We start from the raw sequence: 21,439 nt of genomic DNA on the forward strand, positions 1-21,439 counted from the left end.
ATTAGATGATGAAGTATCAGTTTTCTCCCAGACTAGCCTCATCCCCCATTTGAAAACTTTGGACCCAGCTGCTTTGCTTGCCTTTGTGATTTCTCCATCAGACTGCCCCTGCAGGTGAAGATGTCTGCAGTTGATGATAATGGCTGATGATAATCTCGTACAGGAGGCAGAGGAGGTATTCTTTGACATCCTACTTTAGAGTCGGATCCAAATAACAGGCCAGACTCCATTGGCTTTTTCTCAGTTCTCTTTTGGGACCCTTCGAGCCTGGTAATGAAGAATCTTGAGTTCCTCTTTAAGATGATATATCCTGCTACAAGTTGTTCATAACAGTGAAGCAGAACAGTGGTTTTCCAAAGGACGTTGGTTTTCTACTGTTATTTTTGGAAAAGCGTAACCTAGCTTAGGTGCTACATCCCAGGGAAGCCTTTTCAGAAATTTAAGCCGGATGCTGCTCAAGATGTTGCAGGGCAAACAACGTGGCGAGGTTATCCTCGCCTTGTCTGCCATAGCAATTTAGCCCATCGCTCTTTCCCTAGAGATAGCCACGGACATCAGGAAGCACGGCTTCAGCCTCTTTGCAATAATGACAAAGTGGACGATGAGCATCAACAGCATACTGCATTGCTTTTGTGTTTTAGCTTTCTCCAGAGATCAGATGGAGGATGCTGGATGGCCCCTTATCCCCCGAGTGAGGCGTTTAGACCACTCTTTGACAGAGCCATGGCTCGTTTACACTAAACAATCAAGGAACCAAAACGATAGAAGACCTTCACCGTCTCAACATCAAAATTGCAGAGATGCTCACCTCAAGAGGAAGTTTGCTCCAACCATTACTAACCCTGGGTCTCCATGTTTCAGTACACTTGGTCCCGCAGCCCACCCACAATTGTTTCTTCCATTGCACACAGGTGGCACTACTGTGTAGGGAAGGGATCCGATGCTGGTTTATCAGGACCACCATGAGAAAGATGCAGTTCTGACAGACTTATGTCTGCAACATTGTTGAATTCTGGGCTTCCCCTTAAAACCAAAGCGCTCTTCTTTTCACCAAACTGAGCATTTATCTACATAAGAACTAAACCACCTTGACAACAAAGTTGTCCCCAGTGAAACTGAAAGTGCTAAACTCTCTAATATCACTTGTTGCACCCCACAAAGTGGTGCATGTGCTACCTGTTGTACGTCTGCTGGATTTGGTGCCTGAAAGTGTTGTGGTTGTCCCCTTGGGAGTCCTCCACATCAGGTAAATTCAAGACAATTTAGCCCCCTGCACCTCAACAAAATACAGTACCAAAAATCCATATTTAATGTTCCTCTCCCACTGCAGCCACTTTGTCATACATAAAAATCCCACGTTCTCTCTGCAGGGGAGCTCCTTTGGGACAACTGTGTCAGACATACCAGAATGCAAAGATGCATTTCTCTCCACCTAGAGATGAATATACCAATCTTAAGTCGCTGGTGGGAAGTGAAGAAACCTTTGTCTCCTCGCATAATTTTCACTGAACTGCACTTACCTCTCCATTCATTCTGGTGGCACCAGAACAAACAAGCATAGTATAGCTGTTAGTGGGGGAGCTGTGGCTGTTGTCTTGTCACAAAGACATATGAAAGACATATGGTAACCCAATGGACAGGAGTTTTGATAGAGATTCCTGTTTAAGCTGGGGTTCCTATCTGGACTCTGTCCGACTCCGTGGTGGCTTACTGTTAGCATGGACGAGTGAGTAGGTAATGAGTCAGCATCTCATTTGAGGCGCCACGGGCTCCTCTTTTCAAAGTTTACAAAAAAACCTTGCATAGTTAGCATGCCTCATCTCCCTTTTGAAACCTGCTGCATACATAATGTACAACTTGAAGCACACTATTTTCCTCAGCTGAACTTCATTAAATACTCTTGCATAATTCTGGCTCTGCAGAGTTCATTCTGCAGGAGTTGACCTGGTCACACAATATTTCCTTCACAGGCCTTTCCCTGTTTAATAGAACCCAATATCCAAGGAGCAAGATCTTCTACTACAGCCTTCTACTAAAGCCTGTCATGCAGGAAAATGGTGCACTTTCCAGCAGTGGTGCATGGACAGAAGCTCAGACCTCATGTTGTGTCCTCTATCCCCTGTGGTGACCCATCTCCACATGCTTAAGAGCATAAACAGGTTTTTCATTATATTTTGCACATGGCTAACATCACACAGATCCAACTGTTTATCCAACACAAAGTACACTCATGAGGTATGTCTCGCTGACTGTGTGAAGCTATCAGACAAGCCTACAGCAGCAGGAACAGAGCCTCCATAGGGCGTCTGTGCTCACTTCGCGAGCACCTTATCTCCTTCACATCCCTCCTCAGTGGGATGGAGTTGTCGAACAGCTGCACAGCGGCATCTTGGGTCTCTCACATTCCCATTCATCTGTTTCCATCTGCACAATATATGTTAGTTTTCCCTGACTAACTCATTTTTATGCATACTTGACAGCTCGTAATATGTTGTCAAACCTCACCCTTTTCATGCACGTGCCAAGAGGTGTTCCTCTAATCCCATCATGGATTAGTGAACTGCGCAGTGTGTAATGCCCCACTCTCCCCTGCTGTTGCAGGTGTGTTGTGGCAAAGGAGTCTAATTTTCACTCTTTTTCTTTCCACACATGGACTGACATAGTAAATTATCATGGAAAAAAAACCCAATCTTATTCCAATACCTTATTGTAGCGTATTGTTTTGTGTGTGTGTGTTATCCACTAGGAAACACTGGTGTCGTGGTGGGATGTTGACCACATGCCTTATCCTAATAACGACAGCTCTTAGAGGAATTAGCCTGTGCATAATACTTACTTACAGCAAGCCCAGATTCTGTGATGACAGACCAACTCATTAGTCTGTAAGCTGTGTTTGTTCCCCCTGTGTCAGAAAGAAAACGCTGACTTACAGAACACAAGGACATGAAAGAAAGTCTTGAAGGTTGGACAGGCACAGAGGGATAAACACAATAGCGCCAACTTTTAGCAGCTTATGCTTATACACACAGAATCTGTGGTTACAGTGTGTAACCAACTGTACTGTATTACTCTGTATTAAAAGAATAATCTAAGTCCTGTGGGTCAAGTCCTCTTACAACGAAAACTTTCACCTAGATTCTTAGTGAGAAAATTGTATTTTAGCTTTACTTGCTGGTTTGATTTTTGGGGCCCCCTTAAGTATTGACGTTTTTATCTGAGTCTCTTTTTCATGCTCTCTCCCTCATCTTTCTCTTTCTTATTGATTAGTTCATTTCAAAAGCAATTTCAATTGCAAACAGCACAAGTTTCAAATGCACCAGCAGCTGTCATGCATTCACTCGATGAATACCCTCCAAATAGTGTATAATCAGTTTTTAAAGTTCAGATTTTAAACAGCAGAAATTATTTTATTTTGAGAACTGTGCCTTTGATCTTTTTGGTGTCTTTGTAGTAGCATAATACCTTGAGCGACAAGCGTGATTAGGCTTGATCAAGGCTTCTGCCAAAGAAACCAAAAGCTACATGCTGGTTATTTGATTCACTGCATCGCTCTTTCTGTTGTACTCACTAAGCTCCAGTAAAGCTGGAGGCTCTAAGGCCCTTAGTTTTCACTGCATGGAAATCACCCCCGAAAAAGTCTTTTCTAAAGAAACTCTTGTTTGTCTTTGAAATTTATGTGTTTGTATGTGTTTATGACACATTGCGATTTAATGTCAGGCGTCAGTCTAAGTTGTCTAAGCTCTCTCAGTCTGTAACTGTCACTCTTTGTCATTTCTCAGTCAAACCCAGCCCATGCATTCATTTAATCTTTGCAAATCACTCATCAATTAACGATGAAGGTCTTTTTTCTTACCCTTTTTCTTTCTCGATATGTTAATGACAGTTAATGGCTGTTTTACTTCTGTGCGTTGTTTATCATAGTTCAGCTCGATAATCTGTTTCACTTCATGAACACAACTGTGGCTTAATAATGGTCCTTAATTGAAAATTTTGTTGACAGTGTGTATGAATGTGTATTGAACCCTGAGGGTGCTAATTGGTATAATTAAGCTTAGCAAACTTTACTTGAGGGACCAGAGACCCAAGGGTGAATAACCTCCCTCACTCCAGTCCTCGGGATTCATTGTAGAAGCGATATCTGTGTTGACATGGGGCCTTATATTGTGATTATAAGGCCAAAACAGAAGCAAAATGCTTCATATAAACGACTCAGTCAAATAAAATAAACAAAGATGGAAATTTGAAATGTTTCAATGGAGTAGTTCCACTGAATAATTATATTGTGTAAACAACTGACCCTGCTTGCTTTCAGGCTGCTCCCTGTACGTGCCCTCCAACCTGCGTTCCTTCCTCCATAAATGTGGACATATTGTTCTCCAAATGATAAAGCACGTGCCACTGAGATAGAGTAGCTGTTGAAGAAGATAAATGCATAAAGTATTGATCCCTTTTGTGCAACGTCACATTGATCGGACTAAGTGTGAGCAGCTGATGCGAAAGCTTCGATCGTAATGAAAAAACGTTTCCTTGCAACTGAAGCCACTGTTAACTGCCGGAGCAAGCGGAGCAGCTTGATGATTATCACTGGTGGCTCGCAGTAGGATAGTCTCGTACTTTAACATCATCCTGTTTCTTTCCCTCCTGAGTTCCCATGTTATGGCGTGTTTCTTGCCTATAGGACCCCATGCTCTGTGTGTTTTCCCAGCCTCTCAAAGACGACACACAGTGATCTTAAACGTGAGGCAGAGCAGCGTGCCATCTCTGCTGCTAGAATGAGGCAGTTAAAATGCTTGATCTATGCCTAGCAAGGTCACTGGTGAGACTTCTGGGTTTCTTCTTTTTATAGTTGACATGAAGAATCTAGCTCTGAAGCAAATCTATGCACCAACAGTGCTGAACTAATATTTCTTCTATCTGAGATGACTAGTACTCTGTGGCTGAATAAACAGACTACCTAGAAGTTGCGGTATTGATGTGTGCTGGTGGGTCAGTCTCAGCTTGTGTGATGCAAGTGTGCAGTCAGGTGCAGGTGCACTTCTTTGATTGGTTTACGCCGCCGAGTCTCTCTGGCGCTCTGTCTTAGCCCTGCTCACAAAAGTGATGAAGAGATTTTTACAACTCAACAAAGTGAATGTGACACATCAGTTTGAAGCTGACTTTTTTTTTTTTTACCTCCTTGTGATATATTCTGACAAGTTTGGCTTGTTTTTCTAAGGCAGGTCACAGAGAAACACGATGTGATGCAAGAGTGATCCAATGTTTTATTGATTCCCCTACACACCTTGCACACACAGGTCAAAATAAACAGCTTCAGCAGGCCTTTACCTGTGGTGATTCAGCATTTAAGAATACTTGGGTGGGTTGTTTGCTGCATCTTTGAGCTAAGCTCTCAAGTTGAAGGCTGACATCCCTAATCAGTGTCAAGTAACTGAAATATAGACAGTTAAGGTTTCATCTTAATGGAGTCTGCATGTTCTCACTGTGCCTGCATGGGTTTCTAACCATGTCCAAACACATGATTGTTGGGTTAATTCTGAATTGTCTGTAGGTGTAAATACAAGAATGAATGGTCTGCTGACCTAGTGATGGACCTGTCCAGGGTGAATCCCTAATTTGGATGGATAGCCTTACGTTTTGTTTGGTTAAATTCAGTCGCCCAAACTCTTTAGGTTTATAAAAATATCAGGATTTTGGTTAAAATACACAAAGTATGAATTGAAAGGTAGAAAGCTATGTACTAATTCATGTCTGCAAGAGGTAGCATATCTATATATAGATATATAAAGCAGAATACTTTCTGTTTATCTGTGATCAGAATGGATGACAATGCACCTTCTGCCCTACTAGTAGGTCCACAAGGGCGCCTATGGGAATAATTAAAACTGAGATCGAACATCTAATGGGCTGATGACAATTCAAGCTAGTGTTGTGATTTAGTGCACACCTTTCACATCTTTTCTAAGACAAGCCAAAACATTTAAGGCAACATTTCTTACCCCGCGCTCATCAAAACTGCAGAGAAACTACTTTTCGTCTTTATTATATGGACATTATTCTCAATCGTGTATTCTTATGGGTCTAACACGAGTGCGGCGGCTGGGGGCCCGCTGATGCTGCCAGCTTTGTGTTAAGCTAGTAAGTGAGCTGTCAAACCAATGTTGTTCTCATTTAAGGAGCTGACAGTCAGCAGTCGTCTGTGAGCCATAAACTCATTTTAGAATAACACCTCTGTCTCTCATCTCCCTCCACTACCCCTTCTCCGCTCATTTCATTCCACACTCTTCCTCTGTTCACTCATCATTGTCTTTTCTCCTGTCTTTATCCTTCTTGGCTACCTTCTTACTATTCTGTCTCCTCTACTTTCCTACCTGTGCTCCCCCTTTAACTCCATTGTATGATTCTGTTGTCAGTCATCCATTCAGCCAGAACACACTGCCAGGGTTTTTGCACCCCTCTCATTTTCTCTCTTGGACTCACTCGGGTTTCTTCCCCCCATCTTCAAAAAAACATTTTTCCTCCTCTCACTTCACTACGACTTCTACCTTTCATTGTCTCCAACTTAAAATTGTGTTTGCTACAGAGGTGACAGGAGATGAATGTTCATAGAACTACTGCAGATATGTTTCACCGCTCCACAGATGTTAGTGTGCTCCAAAATGATGCACTCTGCCTTTACCCCTCTTACAGAAACAGTTAAGTCTATGTAGCAAGCTCTGAAATTCACTGAAGTGTTTCACATTATTCTTGATCATCTAACTCTCACTGCTCTGCATTTTAACTGGCAACAGCTGCAGTAAAATCTGCTACTAGGAATGTAAAGCTTTGGCCACCGCCTGCATTTATGGGCTCCTTATGGATGGGCCTGGGGAAGACTGCAGAATCAACACAATATATGAAGTTATAGCGCATTTAAAGGGCAGTAAGTGAGATTTTTATCATCCCATTGCAGAAAATAGCCCTAATATATCTAGGCGGGGTTGAAAGCCAAGTTGATCAATACCAGTGACTCAACCATCAGTTTGCCAGGTGCTGAGATAACAGGCTTTCAAAACTCACTTTGTAGCCTGTAGTCTCTGTTTGGAACAGCCTCGCCATCCATTTGAGTTCAAAAGACAGTCCCCATACCCCAACAGTGGTGTAGCAGCACAGTGTGACATCTCTGAACAGTCCATTTTCACCTCACTAGGGATCTAATTTCTAACATTAGGGGCAACCTATTAAACCAGTTACAAATAGACAATGCTGTCAGATTAACTTGTAAAAGCTCTCTTTTCAGGTAATTTAACTTTAAATGTGATATATTTTGGACATATTCAAACTCTGACTGGGTTTTTGACTGAATCAATCACAAGAAAATTACTTTTAAGTCCATTAAAGTTAATATGCAGGTTTTTTTTTTAGTTTTTTATGACAGTTATTTAGCCTAACTCATGCTATTTCAACCTGGAAAAACATCTTCAAATCTGTCCAAATGAGTTACAGGAACGGAAATGTCAGGCCAAATTAAATAGCCTAGGGCTCTATGGACGGCAAACACTTGAGAGAATTTTGGAATATCATGAGCCAAAATCCCCAGGCCTGAATGAAGTCTCAAAACTCTAAAATAGAGATTAAATTATAGTCTTGTAGTAGTAAAAGACAGCCTCTTTACACTGTACCATGTTTGGTGACCTTCTGAAAATGGAAAACGTTTCCTTTAACAGACACAGCTTAGTCACGGTGCAGGTACCTTCGGGTGGGGAAGGGAGATTAAATGTGTAAAACAGTGTTTGTGCATATGGTGGCTTGTTTGTACTAAAGGTCTGCGCCTGACTATAACCCTCGTTTAGGGTCGGTTTTGCATCTGAAAAGTGGGGACGGGTGTTTTTTTATGTCTAGCTTTATTGCATATGTTTTCCCTTTCAGAGTGAAAATGTTTGGAAGGGGAATATTTAAATAAATCACAGAAACATGCAATTTACTGTAAATTGTGCTGCGCAAATGCCAGAAAAAAATCATGTCACATTTTGCATCTGAAATAGTTTTGATAGTTACAGGGAGGAGTTTTCTTTTATTTGGAATGAGAGGGGGAAATGTTGTCAGTGTATAATTGGCATGGCTGGATGGTTCAGAGCTTAGAGCACAGTGCCAAAACTTTGGCTCTGCCCTGTAACTCTTCACTGAGTCGTCACGTGGATGTTTGGAGCCCAGTCCTGAAAAGTAGTCCTGGTATTTTGATGGGACAGATGTTTAACTGAGCTCAACATGTAACGTCGGAGAGTGGGGGAGAATTCCAGTACTCTTTATTTTGCAGGCAGTCGCACAGAGAGACCATCATGTTTTGTTTTTATTTATTTTTTTCTGTTTAATTCTCTCTTTTACTTCAGGGTTACATGTTGTAATAGTTTATAATATATAACACAGGCCTCCTCTGGATGAATCCTGTGCTCCACATGAGTCTCAGTCTTCAGCAACACATACAGTCCTTTGCTATTTCTAACACAGGTGCTTGCCCTTATATAAAAAAACATATTGATTCTCCTTCAGCTGCCTCTCACCGAACTGAACTGCCACACTGTTATCAGAGAATAGCCCGTATATAATACCTGCTTTTACACCGTGTTAGTTTTGTTTGCATCTTAATACACCCCTCGCCCAGCCTGCTTGTTCATGACCCGCTAATTTGCAGTGCTCTCGGTATGAAGCTGGTCAGTTTCCACTCGCATCAGAGGTATTTTTGCCTTTGCAGTGTGACGCTAAAATCTGGGTCTGCACATCTACACCTGAGAAGACAGTCATTAATAAAATGCATCTTCAAACTGTAACCGTTATATTACCCACCAAACTTGTAATCAGAATAAAAAGTTCAGATCTATCCTCACAAAGACAGAATCACAAAACCGCCCAGGATTTTTTCTTAGTAACAAAAAGAAGATTTGCAAATGCCTGTGCCCTTCGTGGCTGTCTTTCTCTCCTTCTTTTTAAGTGTGTGACCACATTAAACGTGTTGCTGAACGTTTTTCTTCTGGTACTGTTCCACACTCTAGCTCTCTTCTTGTGTGTGATCTCGTTATATTTCTGCCTTGATTGTGTGTTGTCGTTTGCCAGAATTCTCAGGCTTTTCTCAACTTAAACATTTTTCTTTTCGCCCCCCTTTTCTTTATTCTTGTCTTCTGCCCCTTGGTCCTTTATCCAAATCACTATGGTGTTCCTTCTTTTTTTCAGTTTGAGTCAACTAATAATGTGTGATCATCCCAGCATCAAGGCTGCTGCCATAGAGTTGCCATGGCAACACCTAGTCCACACACAGTAATGGCCACTGCAGAGAGAACAGGGAGCCAGCGACAGAGCGCGCACATACTTGTACCCACACACACACACACACACATAGAATCAAACAGTTGCCCCCATCACATGGAGCAAACCCTTGCTCATTTGCTTTAACAACCAGTGGGAGTGTTAAAGCCATTATAGATCTCCCCAGTCAAAGTCAACGATCTTAAAGCAAGGTGATAACTCATTACACACACGGTGTTAATGCGCACTTACAGCACACCAGCTGTTTCGCAGATACACTCAGAGACGCCCCATAAACACATACCATGTGTATACACTGTTACTAGGAAAGAAAATATATGTGTATATATCTACACAGAACATATGGCGTACAATATATGCCATATATTTTACCTGACAGTGAAGCATTTAATCGGATGCTAACATGTAGTTGACATTAATATAGAAGCCCTACCATTATATACTGCTAGACCTGACACTAATAACTGTACTCTATGTCCTCAGATTTAAATGATGTATAGTAGATGCTATTCTGGGTGATTAAAGTGATCTATTTCCTGATACCTCTGGCTGCAGTGCGGTGAGTGATGAACCCCTGGGGGGGAAAAATGCAACAGACCTTGGAGGAAAGGGGGGGGGGGGGGATGAAAACAAATACGCACTGGTATATTATGCTAAAAGAAATGAGGGGGCAACTGAGCTTTATTATGATCTCCCATCAGACTCAGTGTGATACAGCAGGTATTTCATGAGGATGTGCATGCTGTGACACACACAGTTTAATACTTTAATTAACTGCTCACAGATCCCTTTAGTTTATCATTGTTTCAAAGCAACTTTGTGAATAGGCCACACTTCCAACTGAGTTGATGTATATTTTGCTCACACTGGCAAATTCCTTTTTATTTATTTATTTATTTATTTATTTTTTAAGGAAGATATGTTTCTTTGGTGAGACGGTTAAATTAGAGCGTATGTATAAGTATAAGTATGCCTTGCTTTGCGTCTTTGTGACCACAGCAGTTTCGAGCTGTGTGGTGAAAAGTAAGTTCGTCATTCCGAACTCACAGATTCTGAAGGCGCTGACACATCATCAGAACAAGAGCTATATTGACAATATTCTATTTACAAATTAAAATGTTAGTTTGCCGTCAGCATTTAAAGGGTCCTGGAGTTTGACGAGTAAAGATATATGAGTCGCATAACTCAGACAAGGCTGGATAACAAAAAAAAAAAAAGGCAGCAAGCATCGCAAAATATTATCAGCTTGGTCGTAAATTCTTACCTTTTTCTTCAAGTATTCTGCGATTCAGCGACTGTGCGTGTGTGCCTGTGTGCATTTGTCCAGGATAATTAACCTCAATGAGATAAATGTAAGCTAAATGTAAATGTGGCCAATGTGTGTGTGTGTGTGCATGTTCTTGCGAGTGAATGTCAGTGTTAGGGTTTGATTCAAGGGCCTATCGGGGAAGCAGCCTTTGCATAACTCTGATAGGCCAATTAGTGCAGAATGATAGATGATGAGCTCCGCGGAAGACAGGGTCGTAATAAAGGGACGGGAGAAAGCACTCTGTCCTGAATCTTAACTCTGTTCTGCCTCTGTCCTCCTTCAGAGACTCAGAGATACACGTGGTGTAGCCCTAATATTCCTTTACTCCTGGCGTGGGGAGAAAGCTCTTAAGTTATTATTTATTGTTTTGTTTGGCATCCTTCTCGAGGGAAAAGAGGTTGTAATTTGGTGAGTCATTGTATTGATATCTGAAAATCACATTTAACTCAGCTGAGAGGCATTTGACGGAGCTTGTATTTAAGCTCACCTGAGTTTTCGTGTTTATATTAATACCGAGGTGACGTCAGTTCAATGTCCTTTTTCGCTGATAACAGGGTTAATAATTTCCCCCAAAGGTCAACAACAAAAACACCTTTTGTAACATTTACTGTCATAATCACTGTGTTTACAGGTGTTAAAGTAGATGAAACATGGCAGCGCCGCTGCTTATTGCGACTCGCATCACATGACATTTTTGACACATAAGAACAGTCAGCTCATGAGCAGAGATAAAAAGCAGCAACTCTAAACAGAAAGCGTGCCGCTCCTCTCAACAGACATGAAACAATATGAACTCAGACAAGAAATCTTTAGAAGATGGCTGATTTTCAAGCAAGAAATGATGAAATATTTTGACAAAACACGGCCTGCCTTCTTTGATAGGTGGGATCTCTCTTATTCCATCTCATTAGCCTGGTGTGTAATCCGTCTTTCTCTGAAGCCGTCTGTCAGCGCGCGTGCTTGTTTGTGCGCCTCTGTGTGTGTAAAGCATCTGTTGTCGGAGTGGCAGATAAAAAGGGTCAGTACAGTATGAAAGGCGCAACATTTCTCTTGGGAAAAACGCTTTGTTTTAAGTTTTATAAGCTGCGATGCTTTCAACGGCTGAGAACAAAATGGTAAAGATGTTGTTTAAATTTTGAAAACAGAACAACTGCTTGGCATTGAACCTCAAGAGTGTTAATGTGCTTGTCTTTAAAGGAGAGACGTTTGACATTTTTAAAATATTCATTAAAAGGAGATTGAGGAAGTGGATGAATATAAATATCTTCACCGGGTGTCACTTTAAACTCTTATCTCAGTATTATTGTCTATATTATGAAATTGCCCAGGACTGCTAGGACACATTTGATTTTTTTTTTTTTTTTTTTTTTTTTTTTTTGGTAGCACCAGATTTACCCCCCCGAGTAAGATCACAGTGTGGGATTAATGTGAAAAAGAAACTTTTCACATGACCCCCTGCAGTCCTGTGAAAAAACTAAGTACACCCCATGATTCAATAGCTTGTTCAAACACCTCTAGAAGCAATAACTTGAAATTTTTTGTGTGACTTTATCAGTTTCTCACATTGCCGTGGAGGAATTCTGGCCCACTCATCTTTATAACACTGCCGGTATTCATTTATGCACAGCTCTCTTAAGGTCCTTGCCACAGCATTTCAATAGAGTTGTGGTCTGGACCTTGGCGCTTTCTTTTTCAGCCATTCTGTTGTAGATCTGCTGCTGTGCTTGAGATTGCTCTCCTGTTGCTTTAGACAGATGGCCTCACATTTGACCTGAGAATCCTTTGGTGCTGCAGTAACCTGTGCTGCAGAACTCAGTGACTAAAAGGTGTCCAGGTCCTGTGGCTGCAAAACAAGCTCATATTATCACCACTGTGTTCCTGAAGTCTTGTGGTTTCTTCAGATGCAACATTGCAAGTTATTTCTTTTTAGAGAAAATAGGCTTTTTCCTGGTTTCCCTTACATGCCATACTTATTCAGACTTTTTCTAATTGTACTGTCATGAACTTTACCATTTAACATGCTAACTGAGACCTACAGAGTTACTTTTGTGTTTCTTACGATTTCTCTGTGCATTTCACAGGATGACCTTGGGAAGAATTTGTTAGGAAGGTTGAGGCATTGTGTTAACACACACCTGAATGCTCCAGACAAGCAAACCTCCAAAACTTCTGCTTTTACAGAGGTGGTCACACTTCCTGATGTCCAGTTAATTAAGTTTGTTTCATTATCAGCACCTGGCTGCTATCTATCCTCTTAATTGCTATAGAAGCAGTAAGGGTGTAGGACTGCATTGAGTCCTGTGAAAGCTTTCTTTTTTCACATGACTGTATGTCCTTCCCACAATCAATAAAACTTTAAAAGCAATGGGCGTAATATGAGTGACAGCATACCGCTGTCAGATTTTCTAAAAATATGATGTAGGTCTTGACACTTTTATAAGGTTCTCATTCATAAAACAATGTTTAACTGCCCAAATGGTTTTGCCTCAGATAATCTGTCCATTAAATAAAAAATATCACAGTGAAAGAGTCCTGACTCGTTGTGGCATTGAGGGATAACTGTCAAGTTCCAGCGCACACAAAAAGCTTTTCGCAGTAAAACTCTCATCTTCATGGAACAAAAGTGAATCCATATCTGAAACCACAACAACAAATATTTATGAGTGATATGTTGTTGAATAACTGGCTGACTTATTATACCTATAGCTACAGTTAGAAGTGCACAATATCACTCCATTTGTCATTAAATATACATCAATATATAACCCCTATAATCCCCTTTGTGGTTGCATCCAGAAGGGCATCCAGTGTAAAATATGACAAACATGTAGAGCTACCTGCTGTGACGACCCAAGGGAGAATCCAGAAGTAGCCTCCTCTTATTCTTTTTCTCTGTCTTCTCCTATATGACTCCAACTACATCTAGCCTAAACATACCCAACCTGGTAAGTACAAAATACAAGTTTTAAATTTGAAGCAGAAATGTTACTTTCACTCACTTTTTTTTTTTCCAAAAGAAAATTAATTGCGCACTGCATTGATAACTAGTTGCTGCTCAACTGGACAAATCCAGGCCTGATTACTACCAGCCCTCTTCATTAGTTAATTAGACAATTTTCAGAAGCATGGTGTATGCTAAATTGTCCCACCTGTAGTACACTCTGCCAGATAAACAAAAAACAAATAAAAATCCAGCAGACACAGGGAAGAAGATGTCTTCTGGAATGCTTTCAAAAATATGTCTGAGACTTTTGGACTCCAATGGTGCACAGTGTGAGAGATTATTCAAAAGCTGAGAAAACTTGGAGCAATAGTTAGCCTTCTGAGAAGTGGCCAACCTTCCTCCAAAAGCGCCGCGGTGCCTCATCCAGGAAGTCTAAAAAGATACAAGGAAAACATCCAAGCAAACGCAGGCCTCTCTCACCTCAGTAAATCTCAGTGTTCATGTTTCCACTATCCAACAGACACTGGGCAAAATGACAGAGTGGTGAATTGAACACCACTTCAATCCCAGAATAAAATTAAGGCTTGTCTGATATGTTTTGGGAGAATTTTTCTGAGGTGAAGTACTTAGAAGACAGGAGCCCCTGCTACATGTGCTGTACACCACAGACTACACAGAATTTTATACAAATAAAAAGCACATTATACTTACAGACATACACAGAGGTAGGAGTAACTGCTTCAGGGCCAGGGCAACTCTCCATAATTGAGGGAAACATGAATTTGGCTCTCTGGCAGAAAATCCTCAAGGATAACATCAGATCATCAGTGGGCGAGATAAAGCTCAAGCGCAAATCAGTTATGCAGCAAGACAATGATCACAAGCATGAGAGCAAGTCCACCTCTGACTGAGTTGGGAATAAAATTAACGCTTGGGGGTGGCTTAAGGTCTAGAATTGAACCCTAGCGAAATGCTGTGGTGTAACCTCAAAAGAGCCTTTCATTTTCACAAACCTGTGCTGCAGAACTGTGAGAAGAGTGGGCCCCAAACCCACCAACAATGTCCGACAGTATTCAACTGCAGTTGTTGCTGTTAAAGGTGCCACAAATGAAACAAAGCCTGCAAGTCAGTTCAGGCAAGACAAGTCGAGCTGTGCTGCATCACAACCACGTAACGTGCCTCACTCTGTTTACGTAATATACCAAACATATACTCCCAATTTAGCATTTTCTTTAGGCTGTGTGTATTCCCATCCATCCCTGTGACTAGCCAATGCCTCTGTCGGCTCTTTCAACCCCTTCTCCACCACAGAATCTGCCTGTAGGGTCTTGGAAATAATTTCTCATCAGCCACCAATTTGTATGTCCTCCATGTTTCCTGCCAGTGACGTTGTCACTAACCTGCAACTATGTTCTCATGCAGAAATGAATCATTTCAAAAGTAAACTGTCTGATTGAACTAGTTATTACTTAAGGACAAAATTGGTTTTTCACACACGATAGATGTAATTATAATCTAAAACTCACATTTTGTGTTTACTCAGGTCCCCTTTTTTCTGTTGTATATTTGCGTTTCTGTCCTGATGTTCTGATCTTGTTTAAATTTGGCATCTGCTGCATCTCTTTCCTGTGTGACCATGTGTGTAATAAACAAAAAATAATAATAAAATATCAAAACAAGGGCTCGGTTCAACAACCTAATCTTAGGCATGCTAACTTGCAGTTCAGCAGTGCGCCCTGCATGCAACAGTGAAGTGTTTTGGGGCTATTGCTCCTTCAGCAATCAGAAGTCTAACTCAGAAGGGGGCACAGAGTGGTCAAGCATGAAGCAATTTCGGAGTCCTGTGTTATACAATATCATAGTCTAAAAGTAGTTTAGTAACATGTTTGAAAGGAAAAGAAGCAGAGCAGGCTGTGTTACCAAGAAGAAAACAAATGCATGGTTGATATGTGATGAGAGAGTTTTACAACCAGGACGTGACGAGGCCAGTAGTGTCTGTTTACTATAATGGCTATCAATGCAGATCAGTTCGATTTGAGTGACTAATCCGCATCATTACTATCAAAGTCTTATCTAATCATGGCACTAATCTGCGCTGATTTGAGCCGAACAATTCCACAATCAAGTCGACAGTTGACGGACATGATCTCTCATTCGAGTGACTGCCGGTGGATTTGCTGTTCAAATTAGTTTGTTGTTGTCTTATTTTCTTCCTCTCCTCTTCATTTCTCTTCCTTCCTTTTTTTCACCCCATCAATTTCAGTCATAGCTGCCATTGCAACTGTACAGTGCCACGCATTCCCACCAGCATAGAAAACATCCCTAAATGAGAGTGGCGTTGCTATAACGCGACGTGCCGTGCATGTTTACATGATTTACATCTAAATGATCTATGTTGTTTGTTTGTTTGTTTTTTTAGGTATTGTGAATGAAATAAATTATGTAAACTAACTGTGGCGCTCATTTGCATTTCTTGATTGATTTCTGTCTTTTTTGTGTGATGAAAAAAACGAAGAGGGGAGATGGGCACTGACGTTTGTGCGACCATTGAAATTGCAAGAAAGGCGTTTGCCCTCAGGAAGTTCTGCAGATAATTGCAAGCATCTGTCTTGATGTGCACATGTATGAATCCCCAATCAGTTTGAACATGCGTGACAGTCAAATGTGCGACCTTTGTGCACACCTGGTTGTGCATCCACAATGCTGGTGCCAGTCGGTGTGGAGGCTTAGTTTGTCTTTGATGAATCTATTTGTTTTCTGTGTCAGTGTCTATGTGTCTGTAAGGGACTGGATATGCATATTCCCAAACTCATCTCTTTCTCTTTTTCTGTGCCCCTCTCTACTCCACGCCAGATTACCTGTTAAATATCTATACGCTTGTGTGTCTGCAGCTCTCCTCCAAACTGAAATGAACGACCCAGTTAAATAATAAGCTGAAGGCTAACAGAGGGACCCCATCAACCTCTGAGCTGTATCCTCTCTGAAGCCATCAATCGTGAGACTAAAGCTAGGCTGCATAATGACATTGTGGCAGTGTACTCTCGCTGTGCTGCAAAACATATTAATGTTAGCCATAATGAGTTTGACAGCCCAATACGGTTGTCAGGGATCAGGGTGAATTTCAGCTGGCAAACACTGCCCTCAAATGGAAGAGAGGAGTTACAGCAGCTGCAGGAAACGCTGCAGTGTCGTCAGGTTGTGTGACATGCAAACATGCTGTGTGTTTGATTGCACTCTTTAATCATTAAAAAGTCGCTCAGATACCATCAGTTACTTAATTAGTCTAATTCTGTGTAGCTGCTGGCTTGCTGAACATTTCATTTTCTTTTTTTTACATGAACTTTGTGTTGTGTTGACATTTTTCATTTGCCAGAAATTTGAATATACCAAAACAGAGATTTTGAAGTACTTATTTAAAGTATGGATGGATAATTTTATGACTAACATGCCTGCCTTCCTTGCCTATATCCTAGAATCTTGGAACTCCAGCAGAATGGTGACATGGATATACTAAAACTCAAGTGGTGGCCCAAGGACAGCCCCTGTGACCTCTACAGTTCAGTCCAGACACGACAGCGTGGCAGTGCCCTTGATATCCACAGCTTTGCTGGCGTTTTCTGCGTCCTGGCTGCTGGCGTGGTGCTTTCCTGTCTCATTGCCATGGTGGAAAGCTGGTGGTCACGAAGGAAGGGATCCAGGGTCCCCTCCAAGGAGGTAGGGTGATGGATGAGTGACTGAAAGGAGGAGCAATGATATAGAAGGAGGTACAGGACCTACAATAGATTCTAGCTCTTTTCATCCTGTGAAAAGGGAAAAGCATAAATATGTAATAGGTTGAACAAAGGGAATGGATGGATCAAGACAGGGAAAGAAGAGTAGAGAGACTTTGATGGAATGGGGGATGGGTTTACTTACAGGTCAAGCTAAGGAAAGGGGAGGATATAACAAAAAGTTTAGACTTTAAATAATTATGTAATTAAAGTTATCAACAAATTCCTCCAGGTTGGGATGCAGGAGCACCAAACACATGAGCAGAGACTTCATAATGAAGGAGACGTGAACTCTAACAGCCCCCAAAACTGCTGAAAATCACCCTCGTTCACAACATTACTTCCCCTAAAGTGAATTTGCACATAAGCAGTGTCAGCAATACACCTTCTATGGCACACATTGTAACTGCATTATTTGCTATGCTTTTGCATAATCTGTCAAAAAGAATTTTGGAAGTCCTTTATTAGCTCTCCAGTAATATAACTGGCATTGATCTTTTGCTTAGTCTTGTGAATATAAAGCTCTACAAAAGGTAAATCACGACTTCAACGATTTCAGAAGCCCAGTGGGGGAAAAAACTATTCATTTTACTTTTACCCACAATCACCATCTGAACACACAGACTATTAGCTTATAAAACATGCTGTCATATTTTAAATTCCAATTGTTTTTGTAATTAAAGTAACCATCAAATTCTCGAAATGATTAACCAGAGACATTGTCTTCCAAAAGCAAATTGAATGTCAGTGTAAACTGAATTAAGCAGCAAATTAAACTTAGGCTAATTGAAGTGAGTGTTAATTTTTCGCTCATGTGTTAGTTCTACTTAATCATCATTACGGTATACTCCCAATTTATAGTGATGTCAAATAAAATCAAATATTAATAACTGACAACGGTCTGGGTGACACGTCCAAGTAGATGAATATCTTGACAGTTAAATCGCAAGCCCAACACACGTGGCCCAACGCCTGGTTAACTCTGTCATCACAAAAGCCTCTACAGGATTTGATACACAACATACAACCCCAGTTCGGACTCAGGGTATTAATAAACTGTTGTCATTATTCTTTTTATACTCTTTCAGAATTCGAGAATATTTGTCCTATAATGGATTTAGTTTCCCACAGCTGCTGTCCTGTGAAATCTCACCTCATTTTTAATGCTTAATTAATGGCCTTTTGATCACGTTAGCTAAATAAAAGTGGCACAAATGCATCAGTGTCAACAGGATGATCAACCACTTATTTTTAAGTTAATATTTTGTGAGAGAAAAAAAGAGGACACTGGCACTGTTAAAAGCAGAATACAGAAACAGCCAGAGGGCCTGTTGGAAAGCTGCAGACCAAAGAGCACTGACTCACAGTATTAAACATGGATATTTATACCAGCGTACTAAACAGTGGCAACACTCCACCTTGTAAATTAGCAGCAGCACCCTGTGAAATATCCAATCAGGCTGTGTGCGGTTGATCACCTCAGCAGGAATATCATTTGAGGCAATCAAAATGACTCTGGTAACATCTTCTTCTGGTAGGAACCCTGCGGTATGTGTGACATGGTAGCTTTGTTTGCTCCCTCATTAATAAAACTGGTGATATCTTCAAAGAAAAGCCCAAATGGTAGCATTTTACTTTTGATGCCACATTTGGTGGCATCCAACAATTTGCCCTGACACAGACTCATCAGGCTCATCTGCTTTAAAGACGCGATAGCCATTGCTGCAACCACTGTGCTGATTTATCCACGAACTCAGTTTGCCAGAACAGAAGGAGAAATTGTTAATAAGTATATATATATATATGCAAAACATGCCATTGATGAACTGAGAGAAATGTAACTATGTGTGAAATAATATTTTCACTTTTGCTGAAAAGTTTATTATTTTTGCGTCTGCAGCAAATTAGAGTGAGACATGAAGCAGCACAGATTAATTTTTAGCTGAAAATGTTTTTCCCATCAGGTAAATTACTTCATCTTCAAACAGCTGCTTTTTTCCCCTTTCTCAGGAGGCTGTCTAATGAAGACAGGTTAAGGTTAACCTGCATGTAATGGTTTAAAAAAACTCGTGCTAAATTGATTCTTAACCAGAACATCATAAAAACACCTTACTGGCAGTCAGATGAGAGGTGTTTTGAAATGTCTAACATAATGTGTTACTGATGTTTGGGCTGCGGAAAAAAAATGTCTCCGGCTACTGATTTGTTATCTGCGTGACTCTGAAGATGAGAAACAAGTAAAAGAAGCCTGTCCCCTCTCCTTAATCACCGGTGTCACGCTAATTTAAAGTTCCGCTAAGAATAATTTGGAAAAAATGACAAATAGAGGGGGAGTGGAAACTGTGACTGTACAGTCAGGATGATTTAGAGACTGTTCAGGTTACTTTTCATGATAAAACACCAATAACACTACTCATCTGGAAAGTCAATTAGTTGAAAGTTTTAGCTTGAAAACTCTATAAATCATTAAGTGATTAAATGGGAGAACATTGATATGTCATCAGAAAATTACTGCATCGCTACAATATCTAAATTCTCTCTAGTTATGGTAATTTAGTAACTTAAATGGTGATGTCCTGTAACATGAAGGGCAGAATTACACTAGAGGAGAGCAGAGGGGTGATTTGTTGCTTGAACAATGCGCCTCATCGGCTAATGTGTACGAGACTGTTTGGCACAAAACCTGAAAAGTCGGACTTATAGCACCTTTGTTCACTTCACTCCAATATACCACCTGCAAGGCTCAATGGGAACAAATGTTTAGTTGTGTTTATTACACGTCCTTCAGGCTCCTTGTCCACTGATCAATGTAATTGCACAGTTACATTTGGTCTCAGTGTTGATTCTTTCCTCTTTAAAGACCTAATCAACTTAAGGCTTGATTTGCTAATGTTATGAAGGGATTTGTACTCTTTTCTGAATATGTAAGAGCGAGCTATACGGTCATATGGGAAGTTTTCCATGCATCTGGTATAATGTGTCATTAAGCTGACTACAAGCTGCGGTGAAAATAGAGCAACATGTTGACTGCAGTCCTCTCTGCTTGACTGTTATCTAGTTTCTTCTATACTGAGGCTGTAATTTCATTTTCTACCATCTAATTGCTTTGGTAAATCAAGTTAAATGTATTAGATGTTTACCCAGCATGCTAGCACTCATGTAGAGATCATTCTAGATGTAAGTGAGGCAGAGATGTTATATTTCTTAGTTGAGTTCCTGCCTAAGCATTGTAGCTAATAAGAAAAAAAACAGTTATTAATTGTAAGCTCTTCTTCCACAACATGCATCGGATGGCAACATATGCAACATTGGCAGTTAGTCAAGATGCCAATGTTTCATTGTTTATTATCAGTCAGTTTTTTTCTAGCTCTCTCTCTCTTTTTTTTTTAATACACACTCACACACAGTGTACCCCCTACCTCTAATTCCCGGCTCAGTTAGCAGCTTTAATCTGTCATTCAGACCAGTAGTCATGTCTGCCACTGAGCAGACACAAAGACACCAAACCTTGAGTTGACCCAAAGTCATGTTAAGCCCAGTGTGGCTCAGCTGAAACACAAACAAACACACCCACCCACCCCCAACCCCCCTGCTATCTTCATTAACCACTAAGAGCAGCCAGTGGAATCAGCCCCAGATTGAACACGGGAGTGGAATCGCATCAATGACAACAGGAAGGACAGCAGGGATTTGATTCTCTTTGTGGAGAATAAAGGTTTTACATATCAATGACTCAGGTAGTCACTAAGAACTCACTATTATTATCAATTTAGTTGGATGCATGTCATGGGTGGCAGCTGGATCTGGTGATCTTATATTTAACATGTTAAGACACTTTCCCTTTAATATGGATGTTATATAACCATAATGGATATATGTCAGTGAGAACCGGTAGTTATGTAGATGAGGGAGTGAGATATTATTTGAGTGTGAATCAAAACAAAGCCCTCGTAAAGCAGTGGGAACAAACAGATGGGATATCAAAGTTAAGACCAGACTAATAGAGCATCGTTAAAATAGTCCATTCACCGGCTCCGTGTTGAAATGAAGTTGGCTCAGTCAGCCGTGATTGTTTTTGATGGCTGACCCCTGACATTCATCCTTCACCCTGTCACAGCA

At 40.8% G+C, this 21,439-nt stretch overlaps 1 protein-coding gene across 3 annotated transcripts in view; it reads left to right on the top strand.

The window, feature by feature from the left end:
• The window catches only part of grid2 (glutamate receptor, ionotropic, delta 2), a 507,657-nt gene that overhangs the window by 475,163 nt on the left and 11,055 nt on the right, over nucleotides 1–21,439 (top strand). For all 3 annotated transcript variants that reach the window (XM_006789768.2, XM_006789769.2, XM_006789770.2), the window contains exon 15: nucleotides 17,024–17,264. In XM_006789768.2, the coding sequence (XP_006789831.1) occupies nucleotides 17,024–17,264 (241 nt within the window). The remainder of the gene's footprint in view (nucleotides 1–17,023; nucleotides 17,265–21,439) is intronic.

This window comes from Neolamprologus brichardi, chromosome 12 (genome assembly GCF_056152115.1).
Source record: "Neolamprologus brichardi isolate AB-2024 chromosome 12, ASM5615211v1, whole genome shotgun sequence".
Taxonomy (NCBI): Eukaryota; Metazoa; Chordata; class Actinopteri; order Cichliformes; family Cichlidae; genus Neolamprologus; species Neolamprologus brichardi.